At 55.3% G+C, this 22,609-nt stretch overlaps 2 protein-coding genes across 3 annotated transcripts in view; both read right to left on the bottom strand.

The window, feature by feature from the left end:
- Positions 1 to 15,973, bottom strand: part of PTK7 (protein tyrosine kinase 7 (inactive)) — a 34,252-nt gene extending 18,279 nt beyond the window's left edge. For both annotated transcript variants that reach the window (XM_014268156.3, XM_005488461.4), the window contains exon 1: positions 15,815 to 15,973. In XM_014268156.3, coding sequence (XP_014123631.1) covers positions 15,815 to 15,863 — 49 coding nt within the window. In that variant the 5' untranslated portion in view covers positions 15,864 to 15,973. The remainder of the gene's footprint in view (positions 1 to 15,814) is intronic.
- A 1,957-nt stretch (positions 15,974 to 17,930) lies between these two features.
- On the bottom strand, positions 17,931 to 22,566 carry LOC102066490 (heme-binding protein 1). The gene is made up of 5 exons (XM_005488459.4): positions 22,321 to 22,566; positions 22,131 to 22,216; positions 19,392 to 19,533; positions 19,069 to 19,252; positions 17,931 to 18,914 (listed from the first exon to the last, which is right to left on the bottom strand). Exons 1-5 carry the CDS (start codon positions 22,469 to 22,471, stop codon positions 18,740 to 18,742), a joined length of 738 nt encoding a protein of 245 aa, XP_005488516.1. The 5' UTR covers positions 22,472 to 22,566; the 3' UTR covers positions 17,931 to 18,739.
- Positions 22,567 to 22,609: the final 43 nt, after the last annotated feature.

Genomic DNA, 22,609 nt, shown 5'->3' with positions numbered 1-22,609 from the left:
AAACTGGCCCAGCCAGCTGTTCTGGCAGGGGACATGACTGGCCAGCATCTGTTTGGCCTCTCAAAGCAGAGTGGAGCTCCCAGGCTCCCATGGCAGAGCCAGGAGCTCTCAGCTGTCCCAGCTCCACCATGGAACCAGCAGTGTGCAGGTCTCAGACCTAAGGCAGGAGCTGAATGCATTTACAGCACCAGCTCAGCACTGAAGGAGACAGAGAGCTCTGTAACACACTGCTGAACATCTGCTCCCTGTCCATCTCCATTCATAGCTAGCAAAGATGCCATGCTCCCTGGGAAGCTGCTCCCCCTGGCTCCCCAAACCTGCAGGGCCCTTGCAGCACCCCAGAAGTTCACCAAAGGAAGACCCTGGGCCCCTTGTGCAGCCACACAACGTATCTTCCTGCAGAAGAGAGACCAGTGATACAGCTGGGAGAGAGCAGGCTGGCCTGGCCAGAGATGCCCCAGTCCCCACCTCTAACTCGAGGTGAACAGCAGGAGAAGCCTCAATCTACCCCCAGGCTGCAGCACTTCAGATTCAGACTGAATGACCAGGATTAAGAGACCATTCCACCATTTTTTAATTGAGTTACCAACTCTGGGTGTGCCAGCTAAGTAACAGAGCTCAGCAAAGCAAGGTGGCAGTGACAGCTTTTAGCCCCCTCAGATCCATTCTCAATACATGAGCACCCCACCATACCCACACTGTGACCTTCATGCTTCTGCTCACACCACTGAAGAAACAAATTGTCCAGCAGCAGAACAGGCTGTTGCTCTTTGATGAGAAACCACTAAGGAAAAGGAGGATTTGGATGAGCTAATGCACTCCCTCCCAGCTCTGTAAGCCTCCAACAAGGCAAGGCAGACACAGGCAGAGCTGCCACTGCATCCCCCAGCTGCATGTTTGGCTGCTGCTAACCCCAAGCAAAACCAACAATCCAGAACCACAGCTTGGAGGGTGGCTTGGCTCCCTGCAAGCCCAGGGGCAGAGCTGGGGGCCACAAGAAAGACAGTCCCCAAAGGAAAAAGGGCAGAAGAGACTGAGAAGCTCACACTCAGGACTGATTTATCACCTATTCTCTGAGAGAGACATCAGGGCACAGCAGAGGTGTGGTGTCAATGGCAACCATGGGCACATGTTCAGAAAATACCATGACCTGTGCTCCATCCTAAGGACAGCAGGGATGGTGTTAGAGCTTCTCACAGGTTTCAATATCACACTCCCAGAAAGCATCATCAAGCAGGTCTTGTCTTTAGGAGCAACTTAAACATCACTGTCTGCAGGCAGCAATTCCTTCAGCTGCCAAGTCCTCGGGAATGGCTCCAGCACTTGGGCTTTGCTTTTAGTCACTCTTGGATCAAAGAGCAGCAAACTCTGTGCTCAAGCCCTGGCTTGCTTCCAAAGGTTGGGCAATGAAATCACTGAGCTAGAGCATCCTGAGCTTGCTGGTCCAGAGGACCTGACAAGCCCTCTGTCAGAGCAAGGCTGCACTGCCTGCAGGCAGGTTTAACTCCTCGTGTGCTGTGTGTGCATTGCTCAGCACCAGCTCAGCCCATGCAGCCTGGGCAGCAATTCCCACAAGGGAGAAACTCCAGACACTGAAGTGCTGCTGATGCTCAGCACTGCAACTCTGCCCTGACAGCCTTTTCTTCCTGCTGCAGCCAGGCACAGCCCCTCTGCCCACATTAAACCTAGGGGGCCCAATGGGCTTGGCATATCTCTCCTGTTCTCCCTCATCCCCATCCACAATTGCCATCCTAAGCTATCAGCAGCACTTTGCTTGCCTGCAGTGCCTGGGCTCCTTCCAACCCAGTCTTCACTGCAAACAGCCACATCTCCAGAGCAGGAGAGCCCCAAAGAGCAGCAGGCAGTAAAACCACTCACCTGGCCTCCTGTCCTGTCCTCTCTGCCACCACTGGATCAGCCAAGCACTTCATTCCTTGATCCCATCTCCTGCTCCCCATGCCCTGCAGCCCACAGGACACAGAGTGCCCCAGAGCAAGCAGAGCACACCAGCATCTGCTCTTTGTCCCTGTGAGGCTCTCAGTGAGCACAGGGCCCCATACAGACCTCCCATTCATGTCTCCAGCAAGCCATGTGTTTCCTGGCACAGCTCATTACGAGCACGCTCTATAAAAGCAGATTTTTGGCATGCCAGAGCAGGGAACGACACACGGGTCAGCTTTTCCTCTGTGCTGGTCACAAGCACAGAGCCAGCAGGCTCACTTGCACCAGCTGAAGCCATAAGAGAAGCAAGCAAGGAAAATCATGAATGCTCAGGAACGTGAGCAAAGCCTCCCCTGCCTCCTGGGCAGGCCCCTGGAGCCACAAAAAGCAGCAGCTGAGAGCAACCCAGCTCTTCCACTGCTGGAGCAGCAGCCAAGCCAAACACCCAGGGATATTTTGCATCTCCAAATGATTTCCAGCCAGAGCGATCCTCCATGCGAGAGGTTCCAGTCCAGAAAGGCTCTCTTGCCAGGCCAGATGGAAATGGTTTGATTCAGGCAAGGGGCTCTGAGCACAGAGAGCAGCACAACATCTGGAAAGTCTTTGGGCACTCAGCATAGAAGGTTTTTAAAACTGCATCTTTTCCCATTCCAGTTAAAGAAAAATCAAAAACTCACTCTGCACCCGGGAAAGCAATCACGGGCATAGAGCAGCATTTCCAAGGAATGCTCTGCTAGGGAGGCAAGAGAAACTGGACCAGTACTCAGGAGCTCCAGGTCATGCTGTGGTGGATCTAGATGACTGGGAACTTGGGAAAACATCATCTCTTTGCCCCTGTGGTTGTATCACACACCTGGATCCAGCAGCTCTGCTGTGAGAGTGTGGGGTGTGCTCAGATGGGCACTGAACCTCTGCCTTTGGGGCACTTCACATTTGCCACAGACATGATGCCTGCACAGCACCACTGAGCTGGCTCCAGGTGTCCCACAGCACCTCTCTCTGCTGCTTTCTGTGTGGAACACAACCCAGAAAATACTGAGAAACCAATTCTGCTCTGCAAAGAAAGCTTTAGAATGGGAAAAAAACCCCAAAAACCAAAAACCAAAAAACAAGGAAAGGAGAAAAAGCAGCAACCACTTAGCAATTTAGCCTCCCAACAACTGTTCAGAGACACTGCAAGCTTTGGGGTGCCCCTATCCTTCCAGGATCCTACAGATGGGAATGGCCAAGCCCAGTTTCTGAGCAGTTATCACAAGAAACCAGAACAAAGCCACTGGTGTTTGAATCAATTGCTGGAGCAGACACCGAGGCAACACTGCCAGGGATGTGCTGGGGCACAGCTGGCCCTGGAAGAGCTCACTGCCACACACAGCCCCATCCCAAGGCAGGCAGGTGCTGCTCACACATCTGCTGCAGGCCATTAGAACTGACAGAAAGGCTCAGCACAAGGACACTGAGCCCAGGAACCAGCTGCAGACTCTGGCAGCTGCCAGCACATGTCAGGACCTCACTCACTTGCCCAGCTCAAACCAGTTTGGGGCTCCCTGCCTCTGTTCCTCATGCTGCCCTCCTACTTCCCCAGCCCAGACCCTCTGAACCTCAGTCCCCTCCCCAGCCACACATCCCACAGGCTTGCTCCTTCCAAGGCCATCCCAAGCTCAGTTTCCTAACTCTGCCATAACCTTTACAGCAGCAGTGAGCAGAGACCCTGCCCTCCTGTGTACCCAAAGCCACTCCAAAGCAGCAGGGATGTGATGACACCCTCTGAAGGCAGGGAGAGGTGCCTGGGGAGTGAGGGAACAACGAGCTGCTCCTCTGGCAATGAACAAGAACAGCAAGCAGGGGTGCTACTCTGCAGCCACAGAGCAATGGGAGTGTTTTGGGAGGTTCCCACTCATTCCCAAGCCAAGCAGGACTGCTGTCAACCCCACTGCAGGCTGACCTGATCTTGTGGGGCAGACACAGTTTGTCCCCAGGGCTGTGGGATTTGCCAGTGGTCTTTAAGGAGAACGTGTCAGGGCTGAACTGTGAGCTGAGCTTTGTGCCAGCTTCTCTCAATATCTCAGCACCTCACTCAGAAAAAACTGGAGCAGGAGAGGGAACTCCCCATGGTAGCCAAGCTCCTTGGCTCCCTGAAACTGCTGGGGCTGCTGAACCAGAACAACTGGCCTTGGAGCTGCAGGAGCTGCCTGCCTGCCTTGGGAGCACACTGACACTGCTCCAAGCCATGCTGTGCCCGTGCTCCTGGCACCTGCTGCAAGAGGGGACATGGGCACCTCCACAGGACACTGCACCAGGGAAACATGCGATTCTTTTGGGTCACTGGGTGCTCCCAGGCCCCTCAGAGAAATCCAGATACCATTTCTGAGCAGCCAGCCCAGAAACCAGCCCAAGCCTTGAGTGCAGTGCAGCGGAGCTGGGAGAGGAAGAGGGCAGAGACAGCAGCCAGGTCACTGCTCCTCCTGCCCAAACACCCAGGGCACAGCTGGGGCTGGCAGCACCACTTGGCCCCCGGCCTGTGAAAAAGGAAGCTTTGGCTGAGGAAGTGCTGCTTGCTGGGCATCACAGGCACTGGTGGCCATGGGACCCCCAGGACAACATCTTTGTAGGAGATAAAGAGAGACAGAGGGACAAATGGGAAAGAAGCTGGGAATCCTGCTGGCCCAATGAAATCATCTCTCATGGGGCATCAGCCAAAGGCTCCTGAGCAGACACTGCCAGCTGCACTGCCAAGCCCCAGTGAGAAACACAAACGTTTCAAAAGCGACTCAGCAGCACTGACAGACCTGCTGCACCCACTGGTCCTGCCAACCAACTCTGCAAGGCTTGCTCTGAGCCCTGGAGCAATTCCCTGCTCTCCTCACAAACACCTGATGTGTGCTGCTGGCAGGAGCCACAGGGATCTGAAGGCTGAGCTCTGGCCAGCACAGCAGAGGGACTGCACTTTTCTCCCACCAAAGGAAAGACAGCAGAAAGATGCCAAGTGGAACCAGGATGAGCCTGGCCCTGAAGGATGATGCTCCCCCCACAATTCCAGCATGGGCCATGTGAGAATGAAAATGTCTTTACGAAGCAAAACTGCTGCTGGCAGAGGAGAGCCCAGGTGGTGCAGAACAGGCAGGCAGAGCTGTGACAGGGCTGGCTCATCACTGCTTGCCCTGGGGCTAGCAGTGAGGACAGGGTCTGTGTGGCTCAGAGCTCATCCCAGGGCAGGGGGGCCAGATCTCCAGGTATCACACCAGGGACAGGCATCACACCACGGACAGGTATCACTCCAGGGCAGCTGGGGCCAGCACCTCCAGGTTTCAACCCAGCTCCTGCCAATCCATCCCCACATCCCTGCACCCAGGCTGAGGGCCAAAGGCTGACGCTGTTGCTGCCATCCCAAGCCCAGCCAAGAGGGATTCCCCCAGAACAGCACTCTGTGTGTGTGTGTGTGTGTGTGTGTGTGTGGATGGAGCTCCTGGCCAGGGCTCTGCATGATTCCTGTTCCAGCTGAAACACCGTTCCAGATGAGGGGAAAAAGCAGAAGAAGCTCCATAAAACCGTCTGGCACTTCCCCTCAGCAAACAGGAGCCCCAGCCAGGCACTGCAGAGAATGGGAGCACAGGCTGTAAAGACAAAAGGGGGTGGGGGTGGGAAGAGGCCAGGGCAAGGGAAGCAGAGCAGAGAGGAGCAGCAAGCACACGAGGCCTGCAAGCAGAGCCAGCTGCTCCAGCAATGCAGCACCATCAGAGACAGCTGCTGCTCAGAGCCAGCTCCCCTCCATGCAGAGAGCTCACAAGGCTGCACTGGGCATGCAGAACTCCTGCCAGGACTGTGTGCTGCAGAATGAAGCTTATTTATGCCCTGAAAGTGCCTGAGTGAGCTGCTTCTCTGCGTGCTGCTACCAAACCCACTGGAAGGAGGAAAACACCCCCAGTACCACCCAAACTTGTGCTTCCCTCTGGCTGTGCTTGTCTGGACATCCTGCAAATCCTGCTTGCTCAGGGGGCCAGGTGAGAGGGTTACAACCTCACGCAGCACATGGTTCAGCAGCAAACCCCACAAACACCCCGAGAGCTACAGAGCAGAGCCAGCAGGGACAAAGCTGCAGTCAAAAATTCCCATCTACACCACTGCAAATACCCTCTCCATTTTGGTGGCAGCTCCATGTTTACACCATCTGCATGGACTTCAAGCCCACCCATAAGCAACTTGCTGGTCCCAAGCAAGACTCTGTGAGCTGGGGACAAAGGGACAGCTGCACTTCTGAGCCTTGCGTGCAGGGAAACAGACAGGGAGCTTATTTATATCCCAAGCTCTGCTCTAGGATAAATATTTTAAATCTCTCTCCAGGTCATGTCAGTATATTTACAGCTAAGTTTCCCTTAGTTCTGTGCCTGTGGATACTCAGATGGATTTGCCATGAAGATCCAGCTGGCCAAGCTCTGCAGACAGCTTACAGCTCATGGGAGAAATGGTTCATGCAGTGCCATGCTCTTGAAAATGACACCCATGCTCTGGCAACTGCTGCAGGGGTTCAGTTGTGTGCTCCTTCCTGCTGCTGCCTCTGCACAGCCCACCCAGCCACTCTGCCTTCCCAGGAACAGGGGGAACTCCTGGAGGCTGGGAAATGCCACCACACAACACCAGAATGGGGCAACCCCACTGCTGGGCTCCCCATGGAGCACTGCTGCACTGTGGGTCTCTCTCTCACTGGAGCATCTTGCCTCACCATTTGGATGACCAAAGGTAAAAACCTGCTTGCTCCCCTCCTACAGCAAGGAAAGAAGCTCCCAGGAGAGGGAATCACCTTTCCTAGCAGCCACCACAGTGCTGTAAAGTAAAAATTGCTGTGAAAAGGCGCTGAGGAGACACCTGAAATGGGCTCTGCAAGGTTGGGGTTTGAGCTCTGGCTGCCTCTGAAGCTTCAGCAGGATAGACTGGCTGCCCAGGGCTCCCTGCTGGGTTCACAGGGATTCTGTGCCAACCCTCAGAGTGATTCAGGAACGCTGGTTCATGAACACTGCCTGCTGTGCACTGCACGTCCATCTCCATCCATGTGCCACTGGCTTCCTTCTGGCTACAAAGCACCACCCACAACTCCCCGTATCTGTCTCCAGCTCTGTCCTGCAGATTTCTCCCAGATCCTCCTCTTTGCATTGCTAGAAAGCTGAAGATCAGCCCCATCTCACAGCCATCATTTACAACTGTGCTGTTGGCCAGGACTCACCTCCTGGGAAAAACATCACCAGGGAGGCTGGACCTGCACCATCACCTCTGGAAGCAAAGAGGGCACAGAAAAGAACAGTTCCTTGTTTATTTTCATTAAAGCCATTTATGAATCTATATTAAAAGCCACAAAAATAGGAAAGCAGATGGAGAAGCTAATATTTCTTCTGCTCATGCAATATTAATTAAGAGGTAGCTTCTCTATGAGACATTGCTACATTATCCCAGCTAAAAATGGAAAAAAGTCCCTGAGTGGGAAGACTACGCAGCAGGGCACTTTCTGGAATATTTTACAAATCAATAACTAGGCAGAATGTTTGCTACATATAAATCTAATGCAAAGACCCCCGTGTCAAATTAAAGATAAGCTTGGCTATATCACACTCACTGAGACAGAAATTCCTCCTAACCAGATCTCCTTGAAAAATAAGTGCTTTTCTCCCTTGCAGCAGAAAAGCTGATTTCCAATACACCTGCAGGACAAATAGCTCTTACTGGACAGTCAGTAAGAGTATCAGTACAAAGCCACCAGCACAAAGAGTACCTGGGCACCCTAAGCAACCAAATGGCACGGAAGGACACAAACAGTGGCAGCAGACACTCAGCAAGCAGGTCCTGGGCAGCTCAAAGCAGGTGCCTGCTGCCCAGTGAGGCCACTCAGCAACACAGGGATAATGGATTGCTCCACCAAATCCACGGCAGGCCTTTGTCTGCGGGAATGCATCTGCAGCCAGTGAGAGGCAGGCCAAAATCCCAGCAAGGCCACAGAAACAAAACATGATGGTGAAGCATGCCCAGGATGACAGCCTTTTGTTATTTCCTTGCCCAAATGTTAACCATTCAGATTAATGCTTTCTGCTTCAGGCCACGTGGCTTTGAGACTTTTCTACAGCTGAGCAGAAGAATCCTTACGCAGAAAGTCTCGTGATTTCCAAGGACCAGCTGAACATCTCAGCAGCCCTGCCCTGATTTCCCATCACCTGCTGTGAACTGGAGGAAAGGCTCAGGGAGACAAAGGCAATCTCAGGATGGCAGGAGGAAGCCACAGCCACACCTGGGAGAGCAGCAGTGCCCAGAGGCAGGCACTGGAGAGAAACCAAGCAGCAGAGTCTGAGAAGGGGGCGTGTGGCAAGCCATGGCAGGTCTGCATGCAGAAGAGGAATCAGGAAGAGCGGGAGATGGGAGGCACAGCTGGAAAAGGAACAGCTGCATTTGAGCCAGAAAAAGGCAGCAAATAGAGACAGGGCAGGGGCAGAAGGGTGAGTGCTGGCAAGCAGCTCCTCCACTCACACAACATGCAGGAGAGCCAGCAGGAGTAAACTCAGAAGATGGAAAAAAAATCAGATGTGTTGCCTTTGTCACTCAGCTTTTGCTTGGAATGTGGTGGACAAAGAACTGCTTGAACCTGGCTGGAGGAAAGAATGACCACAGAGCAAGATCTCACTGCTGCAGGAAGAGTCCCAGCCCAGGAACTGGCAGCCCCACAGCACCTGCCAGGTGTGTGCCAGGCTCATGGTGTTTGCAGCAGCCCATATGGATGGACAGGAACAAAGAACATCAAGTAACTCATGAGAAGCTTTGGATTCTTTTCTTCCCAGACAATTTGTACAATTCTTGCCACTGCTGAAAGAGACTTGTGGTGCTGGTCCCTCTGCAAAGGCAACTGCACAATTTGATCTCAGCAGCCCAAACCCATCCATGCTCCCATGAATGGTTAAGGAGAACTGGATGCACTGCCTTTTGTGGCACCCTCCAAGATTTTATTCTCTCTGGTCTTGTCTTTCTTAGGAAAGACAAAATCCACAATCTTCTCTCCAATGAATGGTTCTCAGAGATCCAGGCTCAGCAGGATGGAGCAGCTCCGTGCCACAGCAGAGCCAGGACACACACCAAGGCACGCTGCAGTGCAGCAATAAAGGCACTTGCAAGCAGCAGCTTGTCCTGCCCTTAACCATTTGGACAGCCACTGCATGGTTTGAATCAAAGGCTTCCTTTGTGCTCCCAAAGAAGCCAATGAGCAACTGCAAGGAGGAGAGAATTTACAGCATGTCTTAAGCAATACCGTGCCTATCTTGTGCCAGCATCACTCACAGAAAGGACAGCCCCCCTTTCCCACCCAGAGGCACACAGAGCCTCCCCTCTGCAGCCAGAAGGGGACCTGGCCTCCACATGCCATGGCTCTGGGGACAGACCTGTCTGGCTTTGCTCTGGAGTGACAGAGGACAGAGTCAACTGCCCAAATCAACAGCAGGAGGGTGCAGTCCTGGCTGCTCCTCAGGGTGGCCTGAGCTGCACCAAAATGTGAAATCCTGCTGCTGGGACAAACCTCGTTTCACAACAGCATCACAGGAGAGGAAAAGTTACAAAGCCTTGTTATCTTAGAGCTACAAACATCTCAGGCGTTAGCACCAAGGTCTGAGCCCAGCGCTCACAGACACTGCTCTCACCCAGGAACTGAACACAGGTCAGGCAGGGGCTGAAATACAAACAGCCTTGTAATCCTCACTCAAACCCCAGCCCCTTTCTGCCCTGGGTCCCAGCACAGGCAGCAGCCCATTGCTTTCTCCCAGCCTGAAACACCTTGCTTTCCAGAGAGGGACGGCTCATGCCCTGCAATCAAATGTGTCACACCACCTTCCAGACAGGAATCTGCTGCTGTCAGTCTTCTTCATTCATCATCCTGCACAATAACCATCAACCCAAGCCATCCCAACCTCCCAGAGGTGCAGACCACCTGACAGTGGTGGATCCAATTCATGGATGCTCAGGGGCCCTGTGCATGCTCCAGTTCACAGGTGCCAGATCCCTGCCTGCTGCATTCCAGTCAGAGCCTAATCTGACAAGGGGGAGACACACCACTGGTATCCCACTGCCAAGCAGCATCTCACAGGAGGAATCACCACCTAAAACCAGCCATGCCTCCTCCCTGACACACAATCTGTATGTTCACAAGTGCTCCTCACTGTTAATCCTAAATTCTGCAGTTGGACTCAGTTTCTGTTCTGCTCTCGGAGGCACCTGAACACCTCAGCATTCATCTCTTCACTTCCAGCAGAAATGTTGTAATTACAACACAGGCCTTGCCCTGGATGGCACTTACAATTTTTAAGGATTAGAATGCATTCTCAAAAGAGGCCCCCTTGCAGAACAATTTCAGGAGGTCAAAATGAGAGAATAGAGGATGGATTTTTGAAAGCTGATCAAATAAAAGGAGCAGCCCCAGGCGGTAACAGTCTGCAAAGAGTATCAAAATAGCGCCCACCCATCAACTTTCCCAAACTGCTAAACAAGCAGGCTTGGGGAAAGGCAGAGCTGAGCAGGCACACTGAAACTGCTCATCCCAGGCACACAGCTCAGGCTTTCAGAAACTTGCAAACCCCTCTGAAGTCCCCCCTTGCCTCTCTCTTTGCTGATCAGACAGCGTGCATTAGTCACCTCTCAAAGCACAGGTAAGGAACCTATTCTGTGACCAGACAGAGACTGCTTCCCTGGAAAAGACCAGGCTTAAGTTAAGACTGGAAGTACTGCACAGGTCAGCCTTTTAAGCTCAGGAAAAACATTTCTGTATTAAGTTTAAAAAAGAGCTGGCAGGAGTGAGAAACTGAGCCGAAGCAGCAGTCAATGAAAAGCACATGCACTGCAGACCTGGCTGCCAACACAAATTGATGCTTTAAAACAAAGACCACTTGTGTTTTGGCTTGAAGATCTTCCACAGCTACTCAGCAAGAGCTGCACAGATTAAAAGGAGACACAGGTAAACACAGAACAGTGCTGACTGCCAACTATTTCCCTGGAACAAAGGAATGACCAGAAATGGAGTCCTTGCCGTGACTGGGTGGCACGGGTTCATCCTCACTGTGCTGTCCCGTGCCAAAGAAGGCAGAGACAATAGGAAATGCTGGACAAACCTATTCAGCCTCTATTTAAGCAGCACCTGGATCCAGAGCCTGAACCTGGAGAGTTGCAGCTGCTTAAAACACTGAATGTGCCTCCAACCTCAAGAGCCTACAGGAGCTTCACTACAGTCAGCCTTCACTTTTCTTCTTCACCATTTCCAGAAGCCTTCACTCTTCTTCTTCACCCATTTCCCTGAACAATTGTTCCTCCAGCTCTTCACTCCTTGGCACTACAGACACCTGTGTGCCTCCTGCAAAATAAGACTCTGGTCTAGCTCCCAAACCAACACACATCCATTTATGTCTTGCAAGCTTTTTTCCTTCCTACTGCTTGCTTATTCAGAAGGCACAGGAAGACTGAAACAGGAGATGGTCTTCTGCACAAAGATGATCCTTCCTCCAGTCTGGGCCTTTTTTAGGCACACCAGCTGTCCACTCTAAACCAAATGGCAAAGTCAACAGCTCCCCTTGCAATGCAAAGGTGGATTTGCTGGTCCTGTGTCCCTTCAGGGGTGACCTGACACTGCTCCTTCCTCTAACACCCAACAGCAGTGCAGGAAAGCAGCCACTGTGGCAGGCAAGAAAAAGGGGAAAGCTGACAGCTCATCAGCACAGCAGATCCTGACAGGGTCTGGTAGCATGAAGGAGGTGGAATTGCAGGACTCTGAACAGGCCACATCCTCCAGAATCAAAAATCTGTGTGCTTGCCTCCATATGCTGTGGTTCAGCAGTGTCAGCATTATGAAGGAAGCAAAAAAGTTTCTACAAGAGCCCAGGGCCCCTGACCTTACAAGCAACTCCCTCTGAAGAGCCTCCCTGAAACCAGAGCCCAGCATTTCTGGGCTGCTGAAAGCTCACACGGACATCAGGAACAAGATGTGACCCATGTGCAGAGCCCCCACACCATGGCAGAGCCCAGGGAATGGCCACTGCTCTAGCAGCAGCCACATGAGAAGCCTGAAAACCTTCAGCATCCTGCCTCCTTCCTCATCAGGTCTCCCCCAGAGAACAAACCCTTCTGTGTCCAGCAGCGTGATTGCTTTTTTCAGGCAAGGCAGCATACAAGGTATGCTGGAGGCACAGCTCAGCCCTTTAACCCCTCTGTGAAATACAATATCTGTTCTTCCAACAAACTTAAAGTATTTTTAAGTAGCTCTGGGATGCCACCTCCCAATATCTTCCAGGCAAGGAGTAAGAAATGGAATCAGGCCATCCACCTTGGCACCTCTGCCATGCTGAAACACACTGAGCCCAGAAAACAACACGTTACCAGCTGCCAAATTATCATTTCTCCATCTCTCTTCCTCTTCTTCTCACAGACATGGTTCCTTTCTTGTAAAGGTGGAAGACACTGCAGTTGCCCTTCTGCCACCTCAGACACTATCAGCCTTCTCCAGCAGGTACTGCCATGCCAAAGGTGGGGCTGCCTCTTTCCCTTACACAGCAAAATCCACTGTGCTGGTTCACAGCCTTTGCAAACCCCACCAAACCCAAAGCTAACACCCTGTGCAACTTAAACCTCACCAAGAGGAATGTTCCTGTGCATCTGCCAAGCATCTTGCTAGCCCTGCTGCCCTCCAGGCCTCCAAAGAGCTGCCTGTCCCAGCCCCTGAGACCAACATTTCATGCCAGGAGAATGAGAACTGTTCCTTGGGGTCTGCACAAACAATTGCATGTCCTCCAATCCCAGGGGAATTTCCCTCCAAACACCACAGCAGCAACTGCCTTCACAAAGAGCACGTTTGTACCCAGGTCTGTCCACTTCTAAATAAGCATTTGTTCCAAGTTCCCAAATATCGAAAGCAGTGGAAACACCCACTGCTAATGTGAAATACTTTGCATTCCAGGCCTGAGAGGTATGCTTGAAAATGTTCAGAGAGGAAAGAGTGTTTATTCACTGGGAAGAGGTGTACTAGGTCCTGCTATTTACTTTAGTCCACGTGTGCTTGCTGGAATACAGCTTTGATCTTTGCAACTTAAATAGCAGATGAATTGAAACGAAGGCAAGAAAAATATTAGTGTAAAGATCCTCCAGTAAATACCTGTAACCAGACCCCACAGCTTTCAGATCCCTTTGAAGTGCCTTATCACTCACAGCCAAACTGGCCCTCATGTTCTTGCCCACTGCCTCAAGGTGAGACTCTTCCTACCCCTTTCCCACCTTCTTCCCTCCATTCCTTCAGAGGAAGTGTAGCCTGCCCTCCCAGGACACACACACCTATCTGCTTGGATGCAGCCTTTGGCCAAACAAGGTGAGACCTAGCACCTGAGCGATTAGCAGATGTGAGCTGCCATTCCCCCACATCTCTTGAACAAGAGGGATTCAGCAGACTGGGAGGGAACACGAACATTCATCACCCAGCAGGCAACTAAACACCGGTGCTTGCTGCAGTTCAAACATCTACCCATCTGCCTTTAGAAGATGGTCTCATTCCAGGTCGATTAAGAGCTCAGAACACATCTTCAAGGGATCTTTAAACACGACAGACCCCCTCCCAGCGATTCTGGAGCCCACTGTGCAGACAAAGTGCCTATGGCCAGGACTATGGAGTTGCCATACTTTGAAGCTCCTGGCACTTTGAGGTTCCAGCCTGCCCTGAGCACTGTCTGCACACAGCCAAGTCCCAAGGGGAATCAGATCATTCCTGGTCTCATAAATTTTCTTCTTTAAGGCCAGCCTTGCTAGGAAGCACAAGAAAAGCACTGCCATACAGAAACACACAGCACAACACAGGACATCGAGGCATTTCCAGAACAAAATAGACCTTTTGGTTTTGGGGCTTTTTTTTTTTTTTTTTTTGGCTTGAAAGGAAAGTTGACTCAGCAAATATTTCCTCTGCTAGCATTTCAACCACATGTTCCAGCAGAAGTCAGCACACATCTGGCACGCTGCAGTGCCACTGCCAGAAAGATCACAGCTTCATGAACAATGGAAGTGGAGGAAGAGGGAGCAGCAGCCCAGGCACTGAGCACTGCTGGAACACATACATGGCAAAGGACCTGTGTGAGGCACGGATACTCCACACCTCCCAGGTCTTTCCACAGTGCTCTTTCCAAACTCCATCCGCAGGCAGAGAGACAATGCCCTGCAGCCTACAAAACTTACCAGCAGCCTGTAAAAGCTACACATCAAACTGCACGTTTTGGCTACACTAATGGCACCTGAGATTTTTCAGTGTCTGCGAGCTGGACAGCTGCATGTCACCCCCAGTGCTGTAGGATGTGATCCTGCTCAGCAAGAGAAACAAGGATTGGAGCAGCACAGAAACTCCAGCGACTGCAGAGTGGCAGGAGAGGCAGCACACAGCCCTCACAGGCAGGGCTGCACATCCCAGCTGCCAGTGGTGGCATCCCGGCACACAGGTGACCGCTGTGGCAGCTCCAAAGGGCCCTTCCACTTCAATCCAGAGCAGGCACTCCTCCGCCAGAACAGCCTTCCCAGAGGCTGCCAAGGCGGATGGCAATCACGGCGCTAATCAGCTAAGTAAGTGCTGCTTTTCCCTGCTTATCAGCTGTAAATTGGACAATACTTGCCGCCTGGCAGCAGGGCTCAGCCACGGCTCCAGATATGGGCGGGCAGCAGCCCAGCAGATATCTTTCCCTCCGAGGCAATATTCCACCCAGGTGCTAAACTAAGATTGCTCTTGATTTTACAGCACAAACTGCAAAGCAAACTCTACAACTGTGCGCCGTGGGACAGAAGGGACTGCACACAGCGACTGCCAGGGTTCCTAAGTGAAGAAACGAGGTGATGTGGCACGGGGCAGCCGTGGGGCCCTTCAAAGCCGGGCTGGAACACAGCTCACAGCCCCTGCGGCTCTCACGCACAGCCAAGACCTTGGGCTCCTCAGACATGGAAAATGGTGCGGGGAGGGCAGTGGGGAGAAACACCACGGGGCAGAGCAAGAGGAGGAGAGCTCAGGCCCTGCAGTTACACTGTGAAAAGCAGCAGCAGCCAGGAGAACCAAGGGGCCGCGGAGCTGGGATCGGGCAGGAAGAGTGAGCGGCACGGGGGGCGGGGCAGAGCGCTCATCCAGATGCGCTCAGCAAGGGACAAAAACCCCTCGGCGGCCGGCAGGTCAATCTCCATCTCCACGGGTGGCAGCTCACCGCGGGCCCGCTGTTTTTCCTCGGGAGTCCGATCTGAGCAGAATTCACAGGAAAAACCCCGCGCCGCTCCGCGCAGCCTGCCCGGTGTCAGCCCTGCCCCCGGGGCCGGCGGGGCGCGCGTCGGAGCCGAGCCCCGCTCCAGGGGTCTCCGGGACCCTTCCCGGCCCGCCCCGTTCGCCGTCTCCAGCCGGCAAATGCCTGGCGTATTTGCATCCCCGTGGATTTCGGCACGACGCTCCCCCTTCGGAGCGGGCGGGCGGGCAGGGCGAGCCGGCGCACGCCGGGGAAGGAGAGCCGGGCGAGGCGCCCCGGCAGCTCCCGCAGCACGGCGGGGCTGGCGGGCCGGGGGCGCGGCCGGCCCGCACCGGGAACAGACGGGGCCCCAGCAGCCCCCGCTCCGCGCCCGAGTGGGACCAGCGGGCCCCATCGCCGCAGGGCTCACGGGAAGCCGGGGGGGCGCGGACCACCGGAGGCTCGGCCCCGGACACGGCCGCTCCACCTTCACCCGCCCCGGGGCCGGCCGTGGACCCCCGCCCGCCGGCCCAGGCACGGAGTGGAGCGGAGGCGCGAAGCTCCGCCGCCCCCGCCCCGCCGCCGGGACCCGCGGTCCCTGCCCGGGGGAGGCTGCGGGGGCTGTCCCGGCCCGCACTCACCCAGCACCAGCAGTGCCCGCACCGCCGCCATCCTCCGCGCCGCCGCCATCCCCCGCGCCGGTCAGCGTGCCCGCCGGACCCCAGCCATGCCGCCGCCGCCCCGCCCGCCGCCGCCGGGAGGGGTTCCGGAGGAGGGGCGGCCACCGGAAACCGGGCGGGGTCGGGAGGAGCGGGGTCCCCCAGGCAGCTCCCGGCTCGGCCCCCCATGCCTCCGTCGCGGTGCTCGAGGCTCGGGGCTCGCTGGCGCCATCCCCCGCAGAGCAGAGCCCCGCCGGCCCGGGGCGGGGAGGCCGCGCCGCGCTCCTCCGTACCCCCGGTACCCTCCCATGCTCCTGCCAGCGCTCCCGATGCCCCGAGCTGCGAGGAGGCGACGCCGCTCCCCTCCCGCCCGGGGGCTCCTTGTAGCCGCGCTGTTTGTTAAACTGATGGCGGATCCCGGTCTGCACCGCTGTGAATGACCCTACAAAGGCACCGGGGCAGCGAGGAGCCAGGAGCACCCTGCTACGGGCAGAGGCTGGGCACAGTCCCGGTGTACAGCACGCTGCCGCTCCTCGTTGCTCCTCTGCAGGACCCGAGCAGCAAGAGCTGTCTGTCCATCTGCATGGCCCACACTGGAGCCTCTCTGCCCGAGCCAGTGCCTCTGGTGAAACCTGCTGCAGCCCTGCACCACCGGCTCTGGCAGCTGTCACTCTGAACAGCAGCTTTCCGGCTGGTTTGTTGAGCCTCCAAAATACTGGTTTTGGTACTGTGTGGAAGATGAGCCATCAGACATGGCCCTCAGCACTGCAGGATGCATCACAGAGGATGCTGGAGCCTTTACTCAGCAAAACCTGTGGCACAGGATTGGAGTGTGCTTGCTGCCCTGCGTGGCTGCACCAGCCTGGTTGGTGCTGCACCAAAGCCCCCACAGAGCTGCTCCCACAGGGCATGCAGCTGTGGAACTCTGCCAGTAACCACAGACCAGTCCCCTCTCACAGGAAAGCCACCACCTTCTGCCACCAAAAGCTGTTCTGGTTTTGGTTGGGGACCAAGCAGCTTCAGAGGAAGTGGTAGCCTATTCAACACTCTGTAAGAAAGGAAGTTTTACTTCCACCTGCAAGCTCGGGGCAAGCAAAGCAGCTGATAAGAGAAAGGGTCTCTGTCCCACACACTAGCAGACTTTGTTCTTCCACTGATACCGAGCCACCTGACCCCAGCTTCAGGGAATTCTTTCTTTCCCCAGGAGCGAAAGTGAGCTAAGCACTACTGATCCAGGTATCATGACTTCTCCAAGGAGCACTTGCCACATCAGTGCTGCAGGCTGTGAGTGCATCTCCGGGATCCATAATGCCTTTAGTGCCCCAGGAACAAGATCTGCATCACAGGGTAGCCAGGGAACCACTGTCTGCCTTGCTGTGCTCACCCAGACTCTGCCTCAGGCTCCCTTACAGAGAAGGGTGTATCATGCTCAGCCCCACTCTTCCCACAGCCACGGGCTGGGTATCCAGGCTCCCCACAGCCAGAGGGGACAGTGAGCAGCGCCTGACTGGAGAGAGAGGAGTGGCAGAAGCCACCTGTGCTGCTGGGCAGGGAGACCACAGAGGGAGCCAGGCCTTCCAGCCACTCCTACCCCCCGGTTGCAGCACAGAGACAAAGGGCCAGAGCTGGAGTTTGTGCAGGCAGCAAGGCACACAGCGTGAGAAAACTCATTGGGAACTGTGTCAGAAGCAGTTAAGATCTCTCCACACCAAGCCTGCTGAGCACATTCCTGCAGGAGTGCACCAGTTCCTGCAGCCAACCAGCAGGACATGCAGCTGCATTTTGAATTCTCACCCCAAAGGTCAGGTGCCCATGTGGAGTACAGCCACAGGATCCAACTTCTGCACCAGGGAAAAACGAGGCACACCCCATCCAACAGACAAACCACCTTACCTGCAGGGAGGAGAGTGTGCCCACACTTCTTGCAGCAGCAACAGAAGCAGCCTGTGCAGTAATGCAGAGGGAGTGTAGCTGGAACCTGGGCTAATTAGAGCCACAGCTTTGCAGCCTAGAGCATCTCCAGAAAAGAGACAGCAAGGCTCTTCCCAAGCCAACCCAGCCAGCCCCCATCCACACCATCAGTGATCTGCAGCTGCAGTGGTTTGAACTGGGTTTATTGACTGTTGGCACTGCCAGCTTCCCCCAGGAAAGCATGATGGCATTCATGGATGTGAAACTCACTAACCAATGCACAACCCAACACACGGTGGTGCCGCTCCTGCTCTCTCTGGACCCACCCCTCTCAGCTCACAGCAGGCCTGCAAACAGCACCCACAAAAGATGGACAAAGGCTGCCAGCGCCCTAGTCCTGGCTGAGGAATGGTGAGTGACAGCCAGGGAGGCACCCAACAGTCCAAAGAGAACCACCCCAGCAGGAAACATTCAGGATTCACACCTGAATTCAAGCCCTTTTCCCCTCTGAACACAACTGTCTCTGTAGCAGCATTTCAGTGGCTCTGTTCAGGACAGGCAGCCATTCTCACAGGAAGCAGGCCAGAGGCCACACTGAGCCCCACATATTGCACACAGTCATTCACCTTCTCGACACCACCACCTTGTGATGCTGCCCACCACTGGACCCACCCTGGCCCAGCTCTGCAAGCCCAGTGCAGGTCAGGCCAGCACATCACACAGGCCCACAGGTCACTGCCTTAATGAGCCCCCACCACGTGCTTCCCATCCAGAGCTTGCTCTAGAGGTCGCCTTTGGTGCCAGCTCCAGCCTCAGCTGTGGGGGCAGGCGAAGCGCAGGCCAGGCAGGATTTCCCCTGGCAGGACCCTTGCAGGGCAGGCTGGAAAGCCACCCCACAGTCTCTCAGTCTCTCATGGTGTGGGTGAAGAGTGGGATGTGCTCTGTCTCCTTTGGGTCAGAAGTGCCACCTGCAGCGGGTGCAGTGGTGCAGGGGCCTCACTCGGGCTGGCAGATGAACCAGATCTCATTGCGGCGCTGGGGGACGCTGGGGTTCTCGTAGGAAGCCACGATGTAGGTTCCCCTCAGCACCCCCTCCCTGGGGCCCAGGAGCTCCCAGAAAATATTGATCTCCCTCAGAATCGTCTCCTCAGTGGTCATCCCATAGAAAACCCTGCAGCAGCAGCAAAGGGAACAGTGTAAACAACAAAGCCAGCATGCTGGCATGGCCAGAGCTCCCATCCCTGTGCCTAACGAACCACAGCAGCCACGCAGGGAATTTGTACATCTCTGCTGAGCTGAGACAACACCTCTGATGCTAGGGTCACCTGGTTATAACCCGGAGCGGTGCCCTCTCGGTGATGTGGATTTCGGGGTCCATGGGAACAGGGGGGTTTTGCTGGAATGCTCCTGGGAGATAATAGGCAGTTAGCACCTCATGCTCCAGCTCGGTCTCCTCCTTGGTCAGGTGGATTTCGTTGAGCACTGGGACTGTCATGCCCAGATGGCAACCTGGAAAGAGGCAGGCAGGCAGTGAGACAGGCGTGTTGTTAGCAGCAGCAGCAGCAGCAGCAGCCCTCCTCCCCACTCCAGATGGATAATGGCAAAGCCTTTCCCTCTGTGCACTCTGCCAGCCCCTGCCTGCACACACCTACAGAGTTCTCCTTGCAGATGTAGCGCATGAGCTTCATGAAGCTCAGGGAGATGCTCTGCTCATACATGGGCTCCCCCATGGTGACACAGGCCCACTTCCCCGCCGGGTACCGCCGCTCCTCGTAGGCCGCCTCTTCGCACTGCAACAGGCCACAGACAAGGCAGGTCAGGGTGGGGCACGCTGAAAACACTGCAGCAGCTGGCTGGGAAACCAACACTGACAGGCAAGAAGCGGGGAGACACAAGCCTGCCCAAGGAGAGCCCCGGCTAGGCAGTGGTTGGCAGAGCAGGACAAAGAAGGTGAGGGCAGCTGGCATCACACGCACCTCAGACAAGGGCACGCATGGGTGCTGGGCAAAGGTCAGCAGGAGTCAGCAAAAGGGGAGGCACAGACAAGGGACAGGGTGCAAGGGGGTCTGGAGGCTCCTGGCATGCACAAGGAATGCAGCACATCCTCAGCAAGGGGCACAGGACTTCCAGTTCCTCTTCGGTCCGGCCTACTCACAAGGATGTTCCTGATTCCAGGCACCCAAAGGCCTCCAGTAAGGCTGATGGTGTTCTCAGGTGCAGTGCCTTTTCCCTGGAACACTGCATGCACAGAGGATAACAGAAACATCCCTCCCTACCCAGCCGAAGAGCTCTAGCACCCAGAAGAGTTGACAAGACTGGAATAAAACTCCTCAGATCCTTCTCCCATACTAAGAAGTGACAGGAGGAAGAAGAGACATGAACCCAATTCCAGCTGTGGAATTCGGTGGCAGGAGTCCAAACCTCTATTGTCCAGTATTCTGAACAAACCTGACACAGAAGGGGGGCAAGGGGAAATTGCATCTGGGTATGTTCATGAGTCAGCTCCTGGCACGTCTGTGAGCACAGGTAACCCAAACAGGCACTGGGAAGTTGTAGCCAGCACCTGTCCTCCTACTCTGAGCCTGTTCTTCATCCAGATCAAAGTGGTCATGAGACAACCCTGTCCCACGGAGCTCAAGGCATCTTCCCAAACCTCTTGTTTCCACAGCTGTGCTGGCAGTGATGGAGACAGGAAGCTGTGACAAGACTCAGCACTGGGTGCAGCCTCCCTGTGCCTCCACCCAAGTCAGGTGTCTACCCTGAAAGCCAAACTAAAGGCAGAAGAAAAGCAGCAGGCCTGCTTGTGTGCATCAGTGGGATGCCAGTAAGAAGAGCGCCCCAAAACACTGTGGGCATTCCCTCTCTAGCTGGGGCCATGCCTGCCATTGTCCCACCAAGCAAAGCAGAGCAGAGCAAGAGCATTTTCCAAGCAGGGAAATCACCAATCCCTCTACTCCATCTGCCATATCACCTGCAATAAAGGAATCAACCCAGTGAAGTCACAGCACCTGGCTGTGCCACAGCCTGATCCTTCCACTGAGCACCACCACTCTGGATGACACTTGTCCAAAAGAAACAAGGAAGATGCTTCATGCAGACACAGCAGCAACAGGTCCCTGCAATGTGAGCTGGGGAACTGAGCCCGAACTGAGCTGGGGGCTGAGTGCTGACAGGGCACAGTGCTGTAGGTGGCATAATAATTCACTTGCCTCCAAGAGGATGAGGGCTTGTAGCACTGATAGGAAAAGCAGGAATCAGGAAAAGCAACCGAATCCTACTGATCTGCCTGAGCCTGGCAAACGTGTCCCCAAGAGCCCCAGCTCCAAAGTCCCCGGGGCGCTGATGTCAGGCCATGGCTCTTCTCACTCAGCCTCACACTGCAAGAATCCTCCTCAGGCACAGATGGGATGCCAACAACAACAAAAGCTCTTCAGTTCCCACAAAGTCTTGGGGCCCTGTTCCTGCCTGGGACTGGCACAGGCAGAGAAAAGGCCAGATTAAGTCCCTGGGATCCAGAACACGGAAAGAGGGAGTGTGGTGAAGCCCCAGTTCCAAGCTGCACAAGCCACATGCTCAGACATGTTTTACAGGGAGTGCTGGATCTCAGCCCAGAAGAAATTGGTTAACCACTACTCATATAGAGGACAATTGACAGATGTCTTCTTGGTAGAAAGCCCAGCTAGGCCTGCAGAGACACAAGAACCAGTCTGACAAGCAGTTACTTCTCAAAGCACAGAAGCACCCTTATGTGCAAGAGATGAAAGTAAGTGTGCAACATAGACAGCACAAAGAGAAGATCTTCAGGCAAAAGACACCATGTTTGGCTTGGTGGTTGAGACAAATAACTACAAATGCTCTCATCTGACAGCCAGGGTCACAGGCTCTGTGTTCCCCACAGACACATCTTTATCTTGTGCCAGCTGAATTCTCCAGCTCAACCAGCGAACACAACCAGCACAAACACAAAGCCAGCGGGACTTCGAGCTATGCAACAAGGTGTTGGGAGAACGGCAGAGAGCAGGCTCTGAACTGAAAGTTCACTTTCTTAGATGTGCCCACCCCAGCAAGAGGACAGGCTGCTAAAGGAGGCAGATGGAAGTCAGAAGACCAGAGAAAGCAGCACGACTTGTCCGATTTTAAAATAAAAGCCGGGAAGCTGAGCATTGCCATTACTCTACGCAGGAGGAGGTGCAGAAATGCCGGAATACTGCACCGATCCAGAGGCGCCATCCCGGAACCCCGCGGTGCTGCAGGAGGCCCGGCGAGGCTGGAGCGCGCCCGCCCACACGAGGCCCTTCCCCGCCGGGGAGAGGCTCCTCCATGGCCCCGGGCCGGCGGCGGCCCCACGGCGGGCGGGCAGCGCTGTGCGGAGAGGGTCGGGCCTCACCTTCCCGTGCTGCGACAGGGACACGTACGGCACGGGCTCGCGAGCGTGCCTGTGCCGGGCCATCTGGGCGATCGGGCCTGCCATGTCTGCAAGGCAAAGCACACGAGAGACGAGGCTCGCCCCGGCCGCGGCGCAGAAGGAGTCCCGGTCCGTGCCGTGACAGCCTCGGCAGGCCCGGCGTGAGGCTCACCTCGGGGCAGGCTCACTCGGTGCGTGCTGGCCACGGCCTCCCAGTGCGCGAACAGCCGTGCCTCCCCCTCCGCGTCGTCTTCGTTGTCGCTGCCGTCCCCGTCGGGCTCCTCGCCCAGCCGCTCCAGGTCCTCCAGCGTGATCCGCGCCATCGCGTCCGCCGGGAACGGGCCGGGGACCACCCCGGGGCGGCACCGCGCGGCCCGCGGCGGAGAGCGCGCCCCCTGGCGCCCAGGCGGACCGAGACGGCGCTGTCCTCCCCGGCAGGCGGCGCCCGCCCCGCCCCGCCC

This window comes from Zonotrichia albicollis, chromosome 3, assembly GCF_047830755.1.
Source record: "Zonotrichia albicollis isolate bZonAlb1 chromosome 3, bZonAlb1.hap1, whole genome shotgun sequence".
NCBI classification, from domain to species: Eukaryota; Metazoa; Chordata; class Aves; order Passeriformes; family Passerellidae; genus Zonotrichia; species Zonotrichia albicollis.
Note: the sequence above shows the minus strand (reverse complement) of the source record. Positions and strands in the feature narration are given on the sequence as shown.